This window comes from Mesocricetus auratus, unplaced genomic scaffold (assembly GCF_017639785.1).
Source record: "Mesocricetus auratus isolate SY011 unplaced genomic scaffold, BCM_Maur_2.0 Super-Scaffold_100007, whole genome shotgun sequence".
Classification (NCBI taxonomy): domain Eukaryota; kingdom Metazoa; phylum Chordata; class Mammalia; order Rodentia; family Cricetidae; genus Mesocricetus; species Mesocricetus auratus.
The window spans coordinates 65,193,425-65,214,958 of NW_024429191.1; the positions used below are offsets into that span (position 1 = coordinate 65,193,425).

Genomic DNA, 21,534 nt, shown 5'->3' on the forward strand with positions numbered 1-21,534 from the left:
ACAGGCCACAGAATTGAGTCTAAACTCTTGGCCTTGTGTACCCTGAGACCCACACCTGCTGACTTCTTGCTCCCCTGGATTACCTGAGGCTCCCAGGCCTGACTTTCTCTAAAACACACTCTCTCTGCACACTCTTATGCAGGGAGCTATAGCACACACATCTATATAGTATACAATAATCAGGTATTCAAAAAAGTCTGTGTTTTGCCAAGCTGCTTAAAAGACTTGTCTTTTGCAATAGAACATAAGCTGTCTACAGGCATTATATTATGGCCCCAGAACTGCAAATACACAGCAGTGTTCACTGTATGCTTAACCATCAGAGCGGTTAAGAGATTTGTTCAATACAACAATGAAAGTTTGGTGCAAAGCCAGGCAAAAGTGACTTGACCCTTCCATTCAGGATTTTGAAAATAGTGCCAAAATAGTGATTTTTTTTTTATCCCATAGGGCTACAAAATATTTTCCAGTTAGAGTGAGGAGACTAGTTACACTGTCTGGCTTAACTGCCAGCTTAACCTATGGTGGGAACCTGTGGGTACTCAACGGCTGAAAATGAAGTCAAGCCAATGGAATGGAATTTTCCACAGTTGTCTCAATTCATGCACTATCCATGCCACGCCAGCTAGAGATTCCTCTTCCAGTCCTGTGGGGCCACTTTCCCCAACATTCACTTCACAGTAGTCATTTCCAACATCTACCCCAGGCACTAAGCAGGGCCAGGGAGCCCAGGGCCACTGGTGCTTTTTGTCATGAAGTCTCAGGGGATCTCTGCCTCTTTGCTGATATTTTCTCAAGCTCGGCAGAGGTTGGCCATTAAGACTATGGGCTCAGCAAGGCCTAATGTTTACTATCTGGTCTTATAAACTCTTACAGACCCTTGGCTTTAACCCAAACAAGAGAGGGTCAGGACTCCAGAGAGGCCCTCCCTCCTGGGGACAGGCTCCTCGCTCTTATCCCACCCCTAACTCCCCTGTACAAGCTGGGTTTATTTTAATGAAGTCATTTCTTTTTTTAGCTCTGGTTGCAAGCCTGGGATCCACATGGGCCTGTTAAGAGACATACAGGAGCCTGAAATACCTAGCACATGACCTGGCACCTAATGGTGCTCGATAAATGTTTATGGAATAAACCAAGGCACGGGAAGTCGGCCAGTCTAGCCCTGAACCAAAGTCCCTCCCCCTGTCAGTTTCAAGGTGACCAATCACACAGGTGGCTGGCAGCAGCCTGGTGACCTAGATGTGCCAGGGCTTATCTTATCGGCTTTCCTTCTTCCTCGTGTACTTATGCAGCACCCCCACCTCTCAGTGCCCAGGGCGGAATGGCCTGTTGTTTTCACAGAGAAGCAGACAGGCAAGGAGGAGCTTTCCTCCCCCACAGATATATTCTGCGGCTCTTTCTCCTGGTAAGGGGAGGATGAAAAATATGATTTCACTTGCTTCCTCCCCTGAGGCTTCTTGGGTGAATCTGTCTGGAATAAACAACCCTCCTCAGTACCCTACCTGTCATTTAGAGCTTTCAGGATGGAGAGTGAAGAGGAAGCCACTAGAACTAGGAAACTTGGGCAACTTTTGAAAAGGTTATAAACAAAGGAACAGGGAGAGGCCCCTCCAAACAGAAGCAAACAGCAGGCAGTTTTGCTAGACTAAGTTAGCACAGGTCTTAGCACTACAGGATAGTAGGAGGGCCGCCAAATGTACTGAGGCATCTCATGTAAAATCAATCTGAACTGAAAAGTGTGGAAATACTGGCTACTCAGTACCCCAGATGACAGCTGGGGTCAGGCTCAGGGTAAGGACTCCCATTTTGGCCGTCATCTACTAAGTAGCCAAAGGGTTCTGTGGACCACTCAGTGAAGCTAAGGCTTCTGTCTCTCCCTGCTGCTGCACACAGAGTCTAACAGCTGTGGGATGGGGCTCACAGCAAGCAACAGGTCTGCTGCTGCTCTTGTCTCAGACACTTCTCTCTATCCATCTGTTGAGAAACCGATGCTAAAAAAGAAAGAAAAATGTTCTTAATGGGGTCAACAGGGAGGAAAGGGGGCTCCTCAAAGTCAAGACAGTTTTCCTTCAGATGGCTCTAGGTTGTTCCCAGAAACAGACCCAAAGGGAAGAGAGGAGCCATAGGGAAAGGTGTGGCAATACCACATGCTATGTACGGCCCCTGACACCACTGTGGTCTAGATGTGTTTGTGGATGAGTGGAAGGGGGTGCTGCTGTTTTTAGTAGCAGCTGGTGGAGATATCTCTCCCGCCACCTCCTGACTAGTGCCCAGACACCAGCCAGAGGCCAGGGAGCAGAGAGAACACTGGAAGCCGAGAGAAGAGAGTTTGGCTGCCCTGACCTCAAAGATAATACTTAGGATCACCAGGTCAGGCCCTCCCCTCGGGAGTTTTGCTGAACTTTGGGAACAAAGATATCAGTTTTGTTTCTTTGCTTTAAGATAAAAACACTTCCTTTCAAAAGAACTCCCCAGCTCAACCCCTCCAGCTCCCCAACCCCCACCCTTACAGAATGAGGCAAACTGATAGCATTTCACACCAGCTTGGAAACCTTCTTCCAGATGCTAGGGCAGTGGTTGTCACAGTGGACTGAAGTCTCTGTAACTGGTTGAAATGTGGGTCAAAAGCAAAACAAAAACAAAGACCCAAACTTGCTTGACAGATTAGCGGGGAAGATGGGAACCCCTCTTCTGCCTAGAGGTCTCAGAAGAATCCTGCTAGGTGCTGCTATTTAAGCAGGACTCCACGATTGCAAAGGCCTGGGTAGATCACTAAGGCTACCTGATGGCTAGCTAAGCCTCCTGTACCTGTACTCAGCAGATCTTGATGGAACAGCAGAAGCTACTGCCAGCTATTAAGCGTGGACTTTGTATCCCACTGTAAACACTATTTTCCACCGGTTACCTCGTTTATTTTCTCTAAAACTCTTATTTTGTTCCTTACACTCATTTGTACAAACACACCAGGTGAACAGCCGTGATCTGAATGCTGGTGGACTGGTTCACCGGTTACTGTACTGCAGCCTTGGTGGGCGGGGTCAAAGGAAAATGCACTTCTTTGGATACATGCAAAGAGTGGAGCAGTTTTGGAGGATCCCAGGCTGACACCTTCATTTCCCTGGCTGCAGGGGCTCCACCCGGCACTGATAAGTACTCGTTACATGCAAGCCAGGGAACAAAATCCAAAGGTCCTCCGTTTCTCTCTGTGTCTTGGCTGCCCAATCCAGGCAACGAGAAAGCTCAGGTTCAAAGGCATTTAGAACCTCATTAGGAACAAGGCAATTCTACACAAAAAGCACACCTGCTGGCTGTAGTGGTGTGGGCCCTTTATCCCAACTGAGGCTAAGACAGGAGAAGAGACTCTGGGGTGAGGTCTAAAAACCAGGGGGGTCTATAATAATTCAAAGAATGGACAAAGTAGGGAGGGAGTCTTACAGGCAAGGCAGAGCTCCTAGGAAAAACCCTTAGGTGGTCTTGGAGACTGGGTAGAGCCCGGAGTTTTCAAGTAGTAGCAAGGTGCCTGTCTAGCATGGGTGAGGCCCCTAGGTTCCATTCCAGGGCCCACCCCCCACCATTCCATGTGTGGAAATTAAGTGGAGAAATAAGGAAGATTCCCCAGGCATGGGCTCTGTCAGCAACACAGGGTGTATCTACCACCAACACAGTCACAGGTCAGCCAATACCAAAGGAGCAGCAGCCCAGGCCACACAGACAGGCTGAGGTGAAAAGAACTGGGCAAATCCAGATTGGCTATCTGACTTCTCTGTAACCTTGGCCTGAGGCAAGTCATCGATGCCTACCTGGTAAGGGAGGGAACAACTCATGTGGGAGAGTCGACACACAACAGACAGCAGCAATATAGATGCAGACTTTTCTCTTTTAATTTTTAAGAGTGCCCAGACCAGTCTCCTCAGTACTATTCTTCTGCCCTCTAAGTGAGCCTTGCATTCCCATAACCCACCTCAGTAAGATCGCTGGCTCTCACCACAGGAAATGTGTCGGCTCTATCTCCTCATCCCAAGCTCCTAAATCAAAGGTTTAAAGCAGTATTATTCAGGCTGGGCCTAGGATTCCACCCCTATAATAATCCCAGCACCAGGCAGGTATCAAGACTGTATTTAAAAGAAATGGAATAGCATTCTGTACAAGAAGAGTAGACTCTGGCCAGCAGCCTAATTAGCTGCTTTATCATTCCAGAGGTCACAGGAAGAGTCTGGGCTAAAACAAAACCACAGAAGGCGGGCAGTCCTACAGCTAAGTCTTGTTCCCAAACATGAACATTCTGAGAAAGTTCCTTGCCAGAGGAGTGGTGGCTTATGCCTACCTGTAATCTCAGCACTTGAGGCTGAAAAACAGGAGAGTAAGTTTGAGGACTACACTATATAGGCTACAGAGCAAGTCCCTGTCTCAAAGATACATATATAATGCTATACAGACACATATCCCCGTGCATTTTGAGTGGAAACACAAGTTTATAAGCACCTCACTAAGTGTCCAAATACCTCAGAGGTAAAATCTGGCAGGCTTGCAGGACATGCCTCATTTTGGTATTTAAAATACCCACACAGAAGAGATTGCGTTTGAGCAGATTTGTGTTCCAGCTCTCTGTAGCCTGCAGCAAGTACACAAAGATGATGATCATCAGTCCTGGTCCCCAGACGCCCACTGGATAACACATGTCAAGTCACTCACTTTCCCAGGTGCAGCGACCATGACTATGGGGGCAGTCTGACGCTCAGCTGAAGACTAAGAACTGAAACTGATTCCCCTTGTTCCTTCCAAAAGGTGATGGGGTTCAACTATGGCCAAGCAGCAGTCCACGGTGGGTCCTGAAGTACCATGCAGTTTCCAGAACATTCAGACCACAGCAGTGTAGCAATGGACAAAATCCATTGCCACTTCAGTCCCTCTTCAAAGGCTTGTCTTCCATGACAGTAACTCTCATCACAAGCTGGCCACAGCATGACTTACCCAGTCTTTAGTACCAAACTGCCAACAGGATGAAGCCTGAATCAACAATCTGGCTTCAACCTACTCCTTCAATCTGTTTTCAGACACTTACTAACCCAGAAGAATGGCTTATCCTCATAGGCTCCCTCATGCCCATTTTCATGCTGCCCTTCCACCCATTCCTACAGTGGGTGGCAGTCTCCTGCCTTAGTGCTGGGACTGCCAGGCAAGTGCCACCATACCTGGTTCGTGGGCACTTCTTTCAAGTTCTCACAGAACCTCACTCTATGCACATAAGAGTTTAGCTGGTTTCTTGTTCAATCAACTTCAAATACCTGGTGGACGTTATCTTTCTCAGAAATGCATATGTGTATATTATTACACATGCAATTGCAGGGATACCTTTAGTAGTCCGCAGACCCCTAGATTCGGACTCCCCAGTGCAAACCTGCCTTATGGTGCTAATGTTCTACCAACAGAAAATCTGCCATCTTGAAAGCCTATGCTAGAGATAACATGACATAATAACCATCTCAAGTAACACACAGGCTAATGGGACACAGGTGTCATACTGGCAATAACTGTCAAACCCAGTCCCCACAGACGGGATCAGCCTCATCCTCATAAACGGTCTCATCTCATCCTGAAGTCACCATATGGTACAATGTTTACAGTTCCAAACAGCTCTTTACCAAATCCAACCAAGTTAGATGGTTCAAAGATTCTTCTGTTCAGCTCTCTTACCATGCACACACACCCCTTAGGTGGTCAGCAGACAGCTCTGGAGAAAGACGAATGAGCTAATACTTTGTTAGCTCATAATTTCAGATTGGAAATACAACCCGCTTTACAAAGCTTCTAGGGAAGCTGGGTGGTGGTGGCGCACGCCTTTAATCCCAGCACTCAGGAGGCAGGGGCAGGCGGATCTCTGTGAGTTCGAGGCCAGGCTGGACCGACAGCCTCCAAAACAATAGAGAAACCCTGTCTCGTAAAAACCAAAAAACAAAAAAAACTAAAGCTTCTAGGGAGCTATGGTGCTTGCCGCACACACATGGTGGCCGGAGCTTGAATCCCACAATACACGTAAAACACTGGGTGTGAGAGACAAAGGTAGGTGTGCAGGGTGTGGTGGTATGCACCCGTAATTCTAGCACTGGAGACAGAGACAGGAGATTCTTGGGGCTCCCAGGTCGGCAGGTCAGACAGCCTGCCTAATCACTGAACTCTAGGCCAGGAAGAGACAAGGTGGGTGGCAGCTCTGCCCCCACAAAAGCACAGGCACATATGAGAGAGGGAGGGAGGGGAGGCAGAGACAGAGAGAGACAGGCAGAGAGAGAGACAGGCAGAGAGAGAGACAGGCAGAGAGAGAGAGACAGGCAGAGAGAGAGAGACAGGCAGAGAGAGAGAGACAGGCAGAGAGAGAGAGACAGGCAGAGAGAGAGAGACAGGCAGAGAGAGAGAGACAGGCAGAGAGAGAGAGACAGGCAGAGAGAGAGAGACAGGCAGAGAGAGAGAGACAGGCAGAGAGAGAGAGACAGGCAGAGAGAGAGAGACAGGCAGAGAGAGAGAGACAGGCAGAGAGAGAGAGACAGGCAGAGAGAGAGAGACAGGCAGAGAGAGAGAGACAGGCAGAGAGAGAGAGACAGGCAGAGAGAGAGAGACAGGCAGAGAGAGAGAGACAGGCAGAGAGAGAGAGACAGGCAGAGAGAGAGAGACAGGCAGAGAGAGAGAGACAGGCAGAGAGAGAGAGACAGGCAGAGAGAGAGAGACAGGCAGAGAGAGAGAGACAGGCAGAGAGAGAGAGACAGGCAGAGAGAGAGAGACAGGCAGAGAGAGAGAGAGAGAGAGAGAGAGAGAGAGAGAGAGAGAGAGAGAGAGAGAGAGAGAGAGAGAGAGAGACTTTAAAAAAGAAAGCAGACTCAAAAGCACAAGACTCCCAACTAGGCCTCACAGCGATGGTTTCAACCTCCTGGTTGTCAGGGCCCTTTAACTACCTCATAGAATTGGAGGCCCAGTACTCTAAAAACGTCCATGAGATAGATATTTATAGATTAAGCTTCAATCCTATTCTCTCTCCATTGTCAAAATAGAAATACTAATTTTATTTCAATTTTTTAACCCAGCAGAGCATACATCCATTGGATTTTCTGTTAAAGTAAGGGTCTGGAGTGATGGCTCAACAGTTAAGAGCGTCAGTAGGCATTATAAAAGACCAGAGTCCCATTCCCAGTACCACATGATGGCTCAGGACCATCCTCAGGCACTGGACACACATGGTTTACATACGCTCGGGCAAACACACTCAAACTGAGAGTTCAACATAACTTGCAAGCTACAAGTTCATGGGTTAGTTAGGGAATCCTGTTATATGGACATGTTCCCCGTTACTGTGTGGGAAGGTCAGCACCGCTCTCACACGCAGTGTCTACTTTGCTTTTGGGTTTGCCTAAAGAAAAGGAAATGCAGGCATTTTGTCTACTCTAATATTCTTCATATGATTTTCTTTTCTTTTTGAGACAGGATTTGATGTAGCTCAGGTTGGGCTCAAACTTGCTATGTAGCCAAAGATGACTTTTGAACTTCCTGATCCTCTGTCTCCAACTCCCTAGTGCTGGAATTACATGCACAGGCTGCCATATTCTGGGGACCCAATTTAGGGCTTCCTACATGCTAGGCAAGCACTCGACCAACCGATACATCCTCAGAGCAGAGGTTCTCAACTATGGGGTGTGGCCCCTTCAGGGGTCACATGACCCATTCAGAGGGTAAGGGGGAAGGAACTCTAGACCAGGCTGTCCTTCCTCCTGGGTGATGGGATTAAAGGTGTGCGCCACCACCGCCCAGCCCAGAGAGAGTATTGAAAACATTAGGAAATGTGAGAGACAAAGTTGTTGCTCGTGTGACTGTCAGCAAGATGGGGCAGACCTCTGTACCATCACATCAGCATCCCACCATGTCCACAACCTTCCAGTCACTACATTGGAATGAGATGTAAAAGGCTTGCTGGGAACCACAGGTGTGTGTAGAGCTCTACGGCTCAGAGGCACAGGTGAGAAACTAAGGTCAGCTTAGCCCTAGATTAACACAGCTTCAACACCACTACCCACCTGCCCCCCTCTTCTTAAAGCAACCCAACATCTAATCATCTAAGAGAAAGTCCAAATGCCCCCACAGCCAGCACAAGGAAGCCCACAAGGAATAAACCCAGCTTGAGTTCCCAGGCTAGACCTCTCAAACAGAACATGGCACAGTGACCAACACAGGGCTGGTCACTGCCACACCCTGACTTGTTTCTTCACCAAGACTAGACAGTCTACAGTTTCTAGAGGACCTGTCTCCAGAAAATAACCAGACCCACAGATCCAACTAAACAGTAACAAGCAGGTTGGGTGATTAGCAAAATATTTCTTCCTTCCACCTGTGCTGGACACCCACCCAACAGCCTCCCACAATGCCCTTCCGATAAGGATCAAGTCTTGGAATGAAGTCACAAGTTCCAAAACGCCCTACTGCTCGGTTGAAGGTTGGCAGGAAGACAAAGGAAGGCCTCCGCACAGAAGCTGAACTTGGTGGCACAGGCCTCTGGATCTTCACTGCTTGGGAGGTTAAGGCAGACAGACTCACTGATCCAGTGGAAGCCATTGTTATTTTATAACCAAAGTATTTTTATTCTGGGGCTGACAGAAACAATAGTGCAGGCAATTCTTCATGCCAACAGAAAATACCTCTCTGCAGACAAACACCCCAGCATGTAGAACACAACACCCTCTAAGAGAAAGACTGTAGGACACCTCAGCACATTCCCTATTATCAATTCAAAGTTCTCCCCTCCCACAGACCAAAGGCTGTGTTACATCCTACAGACACATTAGGCTATCAACTGTCCCTCTGGTACATCCAGGTCTTAATGGAACACTCACGACTGTTATTAAGCAAAATACCCCTGCTTTATATTACCTTTCTGGTTAAAAGTTCTTTGGAATAAGCTTTGGCTATAGCGTTCAAATGTTGCCACTAGGGAGATATGGGGCTTGCTGTACAAGCATGGGGACCTGAGTTTGAATCACACAATGCATGTAAGATTTAGGATCATAAGGCCAAGAGAAGAAGTAAAACAACCTTATATTGCAAAGATCTTTGTCATTTACAAGCCACCCATGCATCCCTGATCTCATCTGAGGTGTGTGTAGCAACCCAATGAGGTAAGTCCTGCTATGGAGACAGCCCATGAAGGCACACACTATGTGCTCCTTGCTATGGTCTGAATGTCTGCCCCGCCTGCCAATAGATGTATTGGGACATGTGGCCTTTAGGAAATTAGGCCATGAGGGCAGAGCCCTCATAAGTGAAGTTTATTGTCAGTATAAAGGAACCGGAACAAGCCAAGCATAATGGCACATGCCCAGTATACCTGGAAGGCCAAAGCAGAAGGACTTCTTTAGTCCAGCAATTAAAAGAACATTCCGGGCAACTCAGCAAGCCTTTCTCAAAAACACATACACAAAATACAAGAATGAATAAATAAGCCAGAGAAAGATCCTTTGCTCCTCCCACTATGGAAGGTAGTAACACAATAACAAGAAGCTGCCTGTGAACTGAAAAGTAAACCTTGAGACACTGAGTTTGCCAAACTTCCAAATCTGGGGTTTTCTGGCTTCTAGAATTGTGAGAAGGAAATGTTTATTCAGGATGGCTCATTGTTACACCACCTTTGCAGCCTCCACCAACAGTGAATATCATTTTGCCCGTTTTGTGAGTACGAAAGGAGACCCAGAGGTTGGACAGCCGGGTATGTCAAGCTGGGCAGGAAGCAAACCCATCAGAGCTACCCACCACCAGAATCAACACTCTTGCTGTTGTTTAAAACTTTCCAGTGCTGCATTTCCCTGACGGCTTAGCCAGGCCGCCAGAAAGGGAGCCTAAAGTCCCTGAAGTCCCAGGCACACACTCCATTCTCTAGACCTCGGCATCACTTGCAGACTCACTTTTATTTTGCCCCCAAAACAAAGGTCCAGCTCTCTACTAAAGACCCCATTTCAAGTACAAAGCCTCATTTAATTCTCCACTGCACCCACCCCCGGCTATCTGCTGCCCGGCTCTCAACTCCTACTGGGCAGACTCTGCAACCATACAGGAGATTAAGTCAAGAGGGAGAACAGGAGGGACATTCTCTCCTTGAACTTTCCTGAATGGGGAGGGGGTGTGGAAAGAAAAGGTCCATTTGTCCAAGGAGGGGGCCGAGGCAATGATCTTTCCATTAAGCAGATGTGCATAAGAATGTATAGATTATTTAATGTTGGGGGTGGCTGCCGAGGAAAATAAAGGAATCTTTGTACAATGCCCAGCAGTTTCCTCACTCTTCCCCCAGCCAGGCATTTCACCCGACTCTTTAAATCATCCAGCTCTAATGTACCCCATCTGTGCACTGGCTGCAGCCAATGAAATTAAAGTCTGTGCTGACGTTGGCCTGGACTTGTGAGCCTTCCTGTCCCAGAAGGGGCGGGCAGAAAGGAGGGCACAAGCCACAAGCTTTTTTGGGGGGGCCTCATCTTCTCCCAAGGCTCCATCTATCCGTTCACTTGATCATTTACTGAGATTTTTGCCATGAGTCAAATTCTGATCTGGGGACTAAGTCAGACAGAAAAGAAGGACGTGGAAGGGTTCATGAGGTGGCCAGGGGGAGCTGCTCCCGGCAGAGACTTTAGAGACCCCACCTCCACATCCATGGAAGACTGTTAGTGTCTCCTGGCTAACCATAAGAAAGCAAGGAAGTGGAGGGCCATCAAAGAAGGCCTGTTCTCCTGACTAAATACAGCAACTATAACCTGAGAGCCATTACCATCTCTACAGCTTCTATCCATCTTTTCAGTCCCAGCTGCAATAAAAGACCAAGACATCCTTACTGAGCACCTGCAGACTAAAACAGCTTCCCCGCTGGTATAGCACATGACCAATGATCACTCACCTTAAGGAATCACAAGGGTAAGGTAAGAGGAATAGCATTTTTAGTGTCAGGTATATAGCAGTACAAGCGTACTGGAGCCTTGACTTCTTACACCGTAAAACACTTCTTGTGGTAAAGTGGTGCCTTAGATGCCTCTTAGATAGAAAGACTTATTTTGGAAACGTCTACAGAAAAGGGTTGTGGAAGGGAGACAGCGCCAACTCAAATACAAGTTTTTGGCTCACATTCCATGCCAGGAGACTGGCTAGTTTTCCCATGGACATGGCCTCCCACATCCAAATAAATTTCCAGTCAAGGATTCCCCCAAACTCATTAGAAATCCACAAGATATAGTTAAAGGCTGGCTTAAGTGTAAATGACAAAGTTCAGGAATGCAGAGGAGAGAGGAACAGCTGAAGCCAGGGCCTGGGAGGACCAAGGTATGAGCTTGTAGGTTACTGAGCAGCCTGAAGTAGACCCACAACAACAGATTCTGTTCTAGAGCCGCATCTCCGAATCTATGTCTGTGGACTTGGTTATTTGGGCAGCCCTCATGTGCCAGTCACGTCAGCCAGCTGAGGAAGAATGTTCTGTAACTGCTGGCCGGAGCTGTCACCCATCTTGGGCTGAGACTACCAAACCCAAGGAGAAGAAAGCAAGAATGCCTTTGTCAGTTCTTATAAATAGTGTGGGATCCCTAATTTTTTTCCTTAGTCTGGGTCTGCATTAAGTATCTGTTAGGCCCTTAATTGTGTGGAGGCTAGCTTCTCAGGAAAGATGCTATTAAGGGGGAAATTCTCCCACGATCTTTTTCTCTTTGTCATCTAGCCTAGTAAAACCTGTTTCTCCTCCCCTGGGAATCCAGGGCCAGGAGGGAGATAGTTCCCCTGAGAAAGCTGCCCACAGTATTCAGTTCCTGTGTTACACAATCAAGAACCGGGCTTATTCATTAGTAACCCCCAGCCCCAGCTTCAGAAGCAGCTGTCAAGGCACCTCTGGGAAGAGGACTCATTCTTCAGCTATGATCATATGTCACCCTGTATCACTTCATTTATAAAGGTCCCTACGGGTCAGTGGCTCAGCTTTTCAACTTTTGTTCCTCCCTCCCCCAAAGGCTAAGTTTTCATAATGCTACAGCCTCGCAACTGTCCTTGGGGCTTGCCAGGGGCTCTCCCGTCTGAACTAATGAAGCTGCTACAATGGGGATGGGAGTGTGGCTCTGTGAAAGACTTCTTGCCTAACATGCAGAGACCCGATAGACTACAGAACTGTGTGCTGTCTCCAACAGGGTTGACATTTCCAATATAAACTGAACTACTCTGTCCCTGCAAATCAGAGTTAATTTTCAGTTGAGTGAACAGCCTGTGGGTCAGCCCTGCCCTTATAAAAGACAACATGCAAATATCCCAGACTGTATGAGAGAGCATGCAAGTCTGTGACCCCAGGAACAGGAAACTCCCCCTTCCTTACTGGGAGGCAAGAAAGGCCTCCGTGAGAGCAGTACCTTGGAAATGAGTTCATCGTGATTGGCCAAGTGTGCTCTGCAGTGAATGCAGCTGTAGGTCCGGTGGCACGAGGGCAGGTATGCCTGAAAAGTCTTGGATCTTGTCATCTTCACCATCGGTGCAGCGGAGCGTGGGGTGAACTCTGGGGCAGCCCACGAGGCACTCCCACAGGATGGGTCGCACGGGAAACAGCGAAAGACACAGGTAAAGGCCGTGGTTTGGCAGGGGGTGGGTGTGCGGCAGGCTCCACACACTGGTGATGTCTTCAGAGTAAGGACTCTCTAGCAGAGGTCTACAGCCGGGTCTCAGCAGCCTGCAGCAAAGGGAAACACCATCAGCGGGAGGAGCAAAGTTTCCTACAAGATGAGTGCACGTGCCGCCCCAGAGAGGGAGCAGCAGACACCGGCCGCAGAGAAGATCTTCTTCTGTGTTCCCTCACTCTGCACCCCCTCCAGCCTTGCTGGCTTTGTTAGGTAGGTGGAGATTCACTATTAACCCAAGAGTTACACAGGTGCCTAGCAGACTGGCATCGCCACCGTCCCTGGACACAGACCAGGACTGAAGATGGGCTATCTGCAGCCCTCAGGGAGGCCCTCCTAGCAACCCCCCCCCATTTACCACATCTAACAGTCCTGTTTGTATCTCATCCATTTTCAGATACCAGGCGCATGCCAATGATTGAAGCCACCACCTGCAGGGGTGCAAACCACACAACAGCTTCTGCTGAATAAGTGTGGGGCACAAAAGACTAACTTCCCATTTAGTAATGTCCTGAAGGGTGGTAGCCAGCTTGCAACTCCTTACTCTGACAGGATGCCCAGTGTATGTATTTAAGTGTATTTTAAAAGGCAAGTAAATGAACTAAAATTAATGGCATAACATCTGAAAACGCATGACCATGAATGTCACAATTTCTTCTCAATTCTCACATTTCCCACTACTTCCTGCAGAAGACTCCTAGTCTTAGCCTTCTCATTGTCCTGGGAACCCGGGACACTAAGAATGGGGAAAGGAACAGGTTCCCACTGGAACCACATGAATGAAGTTTTGCTCACCTACAGCTCTGGCACCGGTCTATTCCCTGAACTTCAACTAACAGGGGAGGCATTCCCATTTGCCTACTTTCCCAGGAGACCCATGAGTGTTAATTAACCTGTATCATGCTTTGAAGATTAAATTATTTAGAGAAATGGAGGAAGGAGACAAATAAAATAGGCTTTCCCTTGCTGGACTGTCTGGGATCCATCTGGACTTGGGAGAAAACCAGTTCTTTTCCTCTAAATCCACTAATAGAGCCAAGTCTCCCATGGGAGGCTGCCCCCCCCATCACAGCCATCACATGTGGGCTCTACACCTTTCTGATTGGAAACCACCACTGACGGGCACTACAATGGAGTGGCCACTACCCTTTATCCAACCGTGTGAACAATCCTCTTCACAGCATCCTTGAGCCATGGGAGCTCCGTGCGCGCTCTCGTGTGTGATCTGTCAGATTTCTGAAGGGATTCAGATTCAAAGCCACAAGGGCCAGGGCATGATGATGTCTTCCCTGCTCACTCTCCCACAAGTTCAAGATGAAGGACTGGTTACATGGACAACACAGGAATATTGGCAGTAGACAGAGGTGGGAAAGGATACCCTAGACAATGCCTCAGGCTTAGCCACATCAGATACAGGTGCCTGGATCCCAAACCAGCCTTCCGGGACTAAAGCTGACAGGGCTGAGTTACTATTTCCCTGCCCTTCTGTTGGGTTTCCTGACATACCCTCAGTATTTCCAATATTCTTGTTCTACTGTTAGCAAGGACAGAATTCCAGAAGAGGAAGAGAACAGGAGGCAGTACCCAGTCCATGCTTGAGTGCTTCTGTCTTATTAGAAGGTTGGGGCCAAGGGGTTCTTTTTGTTTGGTCTGGGTTGTTTTTGTTTTTCATTGCTTAGGCAGGCCTGGAACCTCTTGCCTCAGTTTGCTAGAGCTGAAGCGTGCAGCTCCATGCCCAGCTGCCTAAGCCAAATGTTTCAAGTCCACAGCCTTGACTGCTCAGGGACCAGGATGAGCAGCACGAACCCTGGGTCTTACACAAACACCAGGGAAAAAGGAAAACAATGGCCCTGGCAGCTTCTCTGCTTAACAGAGGCCACAGAGTGATTTCTTATGCACACAGGCAGCTTCTCAGTTATGCATTTCCCTGGAGTAGAATTATTTCTTTTCTCACTTCTCTGTAGGAAGCCTAAAAAAAAGTACACAGAGGCTCTTGGTTATGCCCTGAATCCAAAAAACTTGCAGCATGTATTAAACGTTGAGTATGGACAGGTGGTGGAGGCGAGGCCTTTAATCCCAACACTCAGCAGGCAGAGGCAGATGGATCTGTGAGTTGAAGGTCAGCCTGGTCTACAGAGTCAGTTCTAGGACTGGCTCCATAACTACTGTCTCAAAAAAAAATGCTGAGTAGGTCACAAACATGGACCCATACAATGGTGAACCACCATAAAAAAGTATTGGCCCAGGCTGCATGGTGCTGGAAAGCCCTGAAAAGACTAGACCATGGACATTTGCCTTATATATAGCAGAATCATTGTTCTTTTGGTGAGGGGTATTTTTTGCTTGTTTCAAGACAGGGTTTCTCTGTGTAACATAACATCCCTGGCATTCATAGAACTCACTCTGTAGACCAGGCTGGCCTCAAACTCACAGGGATGAACTCGTTGAGATCCGCCAGCCTCTGTTGAGATTAAAGCTGTGTGCCACCACCTGGCAATGGGGAATATTTTGAGTCAGTCTCATTATGTGACTCTGGCTGTCCTGAGATATGTAAACCAGACTGGTCTTGAACTCAGAGATCCAAAACTCTCTGCCTCCAGAGCACTGGGACTAAAGATGTACAACTACCATGCCTTGCATTATTGCTCGTGAGTAATTTCACAAGCATCCTAGAGAAGGGACATCCTGGAGGGGGGGCATAAGGCAGATAGAATGTATTAATTAGAAACATTACCATATTCAACAAGCAAAAGACCTAGAACAAAGTGGGGCAAGAATGACAGTGAACAAGAGGGTTGGAGGGATGGCACAGTGGTAAGCGCTCACACTGCTCTGACAGAGTTGGTTCCCAGCATCCACATCGGACGCTCACAGCAGCCTGTAACTCTAGCCTAGTGCTGCACCTGCACCCACATGCACCGAGTGCACACACACATTCTCTTTAAAAAAGAAATCTGGAATAAAGAATTGTGAAGCAGTGGCAAGAGGCATTCTGTATCTCATAAGAACACAGGCCAAATAGGAAAATAAGACATGAACACCAGGCCTTTAAAACACACACACACACACACACACACACACACACACACACACACACACACACACAATTACACTGGTCCAGGCAGTGGTACAGGCTATGGTCCAGCTAGTCTAATGGCTGTCTACCTGCATATGCCTGAATCCTGAAAGAGTTGAGCGCCAGTGGACTTCTGTCCTTATATAGACTTCCGGCAGAAGGAGTGGCCCAGATTAGAGGTGAATCTCCCTACCTGAAAGATCCAAATTAAAATCCTACTTAGAATGAATTAAGAAAAAAGTCCCTCTCTGAGTGGTGGTGGTACATGCCTGTGATCCCAGCACTGAGAGGGGTAGAGCATGTGTGTGTGGATGTAAAACTGTGAGTACAAGGTCCGCCTGGTCTACAGAGGAAAGGGAATTCTAGAATACCCAAGACAACAGAGACATCCTGTCTGGGAAAACCAAAAAAGTAAAAGAGAAATCCCTAACAGGCATACCTAGTCACTTGGGTTTTAGTTAATTCCAAATGTAGTCAAGCTGACAATCGAGAATAGCCATCACACCATTTTAAAATGTTTTAAATTGCGAGATTTAATTCTCAATAAAGAAAATGTATGGTTTTTCTAAAGAGAAATTAGGTATACAGGGCTACAGAACTTGGCACATTTTAATTTGTGAACTTTGGTCCCTGCAAACCATGCCACAGTGTACAGGAATACAAGAGTCCAACTTGTTGAGCACTTTTTTCGAAGTCCAGTTGATTCACAACAATAATCAAAAGCCTCAATGCTTGTGTACAATTTAAACAGCATTTTAAGTGAACTAATAATCCAGAGGAAATTAAAGGAAGACTTTCTCCCGCCAGCAGCTGGCTCCTGGTGATCAGCATGGAAAGGAAAATGTGAAATATTATGATTAAAAACAAAGATCTCAGAAAGACCATCCAGAGCCAATGACATAGGGAAAACATGCTGAGCCTGGCAGGGGCTTTCCTGACTGACAGGCCATTGTCACTGGGAGGTCACAGTAGCCACTGAAATTCAGAACTCTATCTCTCCAGGTATCACTGAGGGCAAAATGGTACTCTTTCTTTAGTTAAGCCATAAGGAACCTGAGAGGTGACCTGGAAGCCAGGCAGCAGACAGCCTCAGAAGCTGGCCCATGGAGGAACTGCCACAGGTGCCAAAGGTGAATAGAGGTGAGCTCCAGATTCTCACAAATGAGTTCTATTCCTTCCTAGCTGGGTGACAACATACTGGCCCTCACCTCCCCTCTCCAACTAAGTACCAAATGAGGTGACCCAGTGCTTTGCACGGGACAACTTGAACCATTGCGGGAACAACACACCACTTCCATAGTTTTGTTGCAGTCTGGTATAACTTTATCCTGTCCTTCACCAAGCCCTCACTTGTCCATTCAGACTTAAGCCAACCAAGGTACGTGTGGCGGTACTATAGAACTGGCATTTGGGAACCCGAGGGAGGAAGATGCCATGAGTTTGAAGACAGCTTGGGCAGGTAAACTTGGATTCAGTACCTTCATCCCAAAGGAGATAAGTCAAACAATAAAGAGTAAGAAATATTCTAACAACACCTGTACTGGTTCTCAACTACCCTGATTAACTACCATCATTCTTATCATCAAGCAGGAAAGGGCACAGAAGTTATTGTTCCTACCAAATATGCCAGTGTTCCTGTGCCCCTGGTTGATTCATGGTGGTTAGGAGGTTGCATACAGAGTTCCAAGCCAGCCAGGACTACATAGTGAGACCCGGCCTCAAAATCAAATAACAGAAATAAAGGCATGAGCAGGGTCTGATGGTGCAGGCCTACAATTCCAGCACTCCACTGCTCCAAGGTTTGAGTCATGCTGGTCTATGTTGTAAGTTCCAGGCTAGCCAGGGCTACACAATGATACCTTGCCTCACATTTCAAAACCCAAAGCAAAGCAAAACAAAAATCTCTCAAACAACCAGATGGTGATGGCGCATGCCTTTAATCCCAGCTCTCGGGAGGCAGAAGCAGGCGGATCTCTGTGAGTTCAAGACCAGCCTGGTCTACAGAGCTAGTTCCAGGACAGCCTCCAAAGCCAGAGAAACCCTGTCTCAAAAAACCAAAAAAAAAAATCAAACTGGAAAAAAAATCAGTTATCCTTTTACAGATACTTCTTGTATAGCCCTGGATCACAGAAAAATTCAAATCCATGTGGCAAATAACAAAACCCAGCTTGGACAGCAAGGAGTCATGTTCCTTCAGAAACAAGGCAAGCATTGCTCTCAACCTGGATACAGGGTCTAATATTGATGTGAGCAGATATCTATCGCATGACAATCTTATATAATCTCTAGGACTCCTTATCTCTTTGACACAGGTTTCTCTCAGTCCTGGAACTATTGCAGACCAGGCTAGCCTTGAACTTGGGGCTCCACCACCCCACGCCTCTGGGATTAAAGGTGTGTGTCACCACCGAGCGTTGGTGGCACATGCCTTTAATCCCAGCACTCGGGAGCAGAGGCAGGCAGATCTCTATGAGTTCGAGACTAGCCTGGTCTACAGAGCAGGTTCCAGGACAGCCTCCAAAACACATTACTCCTTCTCTCTTTAAAATCCTGACTCAATAGTTTGTTGTGGTGGTGGCTGAATGCTGGGGATTAAAGGCTTGCATGGCCATTCCCAGCCGTATTTCCACTGTTTTTGTAGGCGGTGGTGGTACACACCTGGGAGGCAGAGGCAGGAGGATCTCTATGTCCTACAGAGCCCATGACAGCCAAGGCTACACAAAGAAACCCGTCTTGAAAAACAAACAAACAAACAAAAAAAAAAACAAAAAATGTAATGCTCATGAGTGTTTTGTCTCCATGTGTGTCTATGCACCATGTGTGTTCAGTGCCCTCAGAGGTCAGAAGAGGGTGTGGGTGCCCCTGGGCAGCAGTTACAGCGGGTTCTGAGTTGCCATGTAGGTGCTGGGACTCTTCTGAAAAGGCAAGTGTCCTTAACCACTGAGCCATCTCTCCAGTCCCTCTGATTCCATGTTTTAATGTAGAAGAACCTTGCCCTACAGTGAAGCATCTTCCATCCACCAACCTTCATTTTCTCAAGACCTTCAATACAGCAAGGTCATGCTGGTCTTAAAAACATGCTCGTCTTAGAAAGTCCATTCGGAAGTGGCTGCAGAATGGTGCATCTGCCATTAGCAGAGAACTGTATGGCATGGCTCTTAGTACAGCACCTTACCTGGGGTAGCTCACATCTGTTAGCACATCTGTGTGGAGAAAGAAACAGTTCCCAACTTACATGGCATACTAGGTACTGGGCACAAGCAGCTATGTCTGGCTATCAAGATCAAATATTACAAGTTGTGTCTACATCTGAAGACACTTAAGGTCACTTAACTAAAATGTGATTGCTTCCTTTCTTTCCTTACACAAATCCCAGCTCTCGGGAAGCAGAGGCAGGCGGATCTCTGTGAGTTCAAGACCAGCCTGGTCTACAGAGTGAGTTCCAGGACAGCCAGGGATACACACAGAGAAACCCTGTCTCAGAAAAAAAAAACAAACTAAACAAGAACTCTTCTTTCCCTCCCCGTTCCTGCCTACTTTCATGGCCAGTGTGCAGCATTTTCAGATTCCACATGAGAGAACTATGTACATAGCTTGAAATGAATGCTCTTAAAACTGCTAACATACTACTGGAGTTCAAATGCAAATCTGGCTTTGAACTTCTCATAATCAGGGGAAGCAAAAGAAAACTCCTAACCTGCCAAGGTATATAAAAGCATCCTGGAATTGAGTAGACGGATTTTTGAAAATTTCCTGTTGCGGACAGGGAAGACAATGAGAAATCTAATATACAAAATCCCAGAATAAACCAGGCATGGAGGCTTATACCTGTAAGTCAACACTCAGGCTGAGGCAAGAGGACTGCCATAGTTCAGGGCTATCCTAACCTACATAGGGTGTTCTAACCCACCCTGGGCTACAGAGTACTTATCATGTGACCATTTTGCATGCTGCTTGAAGCATGCCTCTGTGAGAACACCAAACTACAGCTCAACAGGGGTCAGAGCAGGTCATGAACATGGACTGCTGATGGTCTCACTGGATCCTCCGGTTAAGGCTGACTAACAAAGAGCTACAGAAGTTCCTGGTAATGCTTCATGATCATTAATCACAATCAAGACTGAGTGACAGAAGTATGGGCCACGTGCAATGAGACAATCAAGGTGCAAGTCTCGGTAAGACCGAGCTGGGCATGGTGGTGAGGAGTTTAAGAACAGCCTAAACAATAAAGCAAGCTCCAGTCAGCCTGAGCTACACAGCTCACAAGGCTTCACTTCCTCCATGTTCTCCCCCAGGATGCACCTACCTGAACGCCTGTTCCTCTACGAACACTCGAGCTTGTGTGTTCTGCTTCTGCCTCTTTTGACCCCTTTTCTAAAGGGCACTTCTAGGAAACTCCTAAGAGGACACTTCAAACCAACCTTACCAAGGTTGACACCACTGGCTGGGGTGAAGCTCAGTGGTAGAACACTGTCCTAGGGTTTCTGTTGCTGTCAAGGGACACCATGACCATGGCAACTCTTATCAAGGAAACATTTCATGTTTCAGAAGTTCAGTTCATCATCATGAGGGGAGCATGGCGGCATGCGGGCAGAGTGGTGCTGGAGCGGGGAGTGCTACCTACATCTTGCAGGCAACAGGAAGTCAACTGAAAGTCACACTGAGGAGAACTTAAGCAAGAGACCTCTCTCTTAAGTCTGCCCCCACAGTGATACTTCCTCCAACAAGGTCACACCTTTTAATAGCACCACTCCCTTTTGGGGCCATTTTCTTTCAAACCAGAAGAACTTACCTGCCCATGAGGCCCTGAGTTCAACTCCCTGCAAGTACAACTTTATTATTCTGTGAATGTGTATGTGTACATGGATGTGTGTATACATGCCTGTACATTCTTACTATGTGTGAGCATCAGGATGACTTTCAGAGGTGACTCAAACTCAATTCTCCAGACTTGCACCCACTGAGTCATCTCACTAGTCCTTAAGTGTTTTGCCTTCTGTTTATAGGTGCAGAGAGTGCCTGCAGAGCTCAGAGGGCATCAGAGTTACAGATAGTTGTGAACCACCAGGTAGGTGTTGGGGATTGAACCCAGAGCCTTACACATTAGGCAGATAGATGCTAAGCCACTAGGGCCTCAGTCCCACGGCATCTCTTCAAAGACCCCACTGACCAAGCAGGTAACTCTTTTCCTGGTTCAGGTCCCCTAAACAGTTGACTCTAGTTTTCTCGTATGGTTTGGTTAACTGCCTGGATTTTTTTTATCATGATGGGTATCAAACCCAGGGCCACAGACACTCCTGGCAAGTACCTCTACCACTAAGCTACACCCCAGTCCTGTCTGTGCTTAATTCTATCATCCATGGTAATCCTAACAGTAACATTATACAAGCCCCATTCTTTCACCATGGCCTACTGTCCTAGCTTCCTGACTCCCTGACTCAGCTCTTCTTTCTCCAGCTCATTCTAGAATTCTATTTCTAAAATACAATTTGAGCACATCTCTCAGGTTTCAAAACCTACCACACTACAGGGCACAGTCCAAACCCCTCGGCTAGTACCAAGAGCCTGAGCCAAAATTTTCAGCACCTCCCCATTCCCCTCTAAACCTAACAGACCAAGTTAGTTACTATACTGTTTCAAATTATTCCAGTTACCTGCCATATTTTAATCTATCTCCTGTGCCCCATAAACACCTGCTCATCCCTTAATACCCAACACAATCAAACCCTAAGCACAGCTGGCAGGCCCTTATCCCAACACACAATGAATTATCTTTCTGAGATAGAATTTATCCCACAA

General features: G+C 47.3%; 1 protein-coding gene across 4 annotated transcripts in view; it reads right to left on the minus strand.

Moving 5' to 3' along the window:
- The window catches only part of Ypel2 (yippee like 2), a 56,647-nt gene that overhangs the window by 22,600 nt on the left and 12,513 nt on the right, over nt 1-21,534 (minus strand). For all 4 annotated transcript variants that reach the window (XR_002384178.2, XM_021231073.2, XM_013118361.3 and 1 more), the window contains one exon: nt 12,399-12,712. Coding sequence is in view for 3 of the 4 variants with exons in the window: in XM_021231073.2 (XP_021086732.1) it covers nt 12,399-12,515 (117 nt within the window). In the remaining variant the exon portion in view is untranslated. The remainder of the gene's footprint in view (nt 1-12,398; nt 12,713-21,534) is intronic.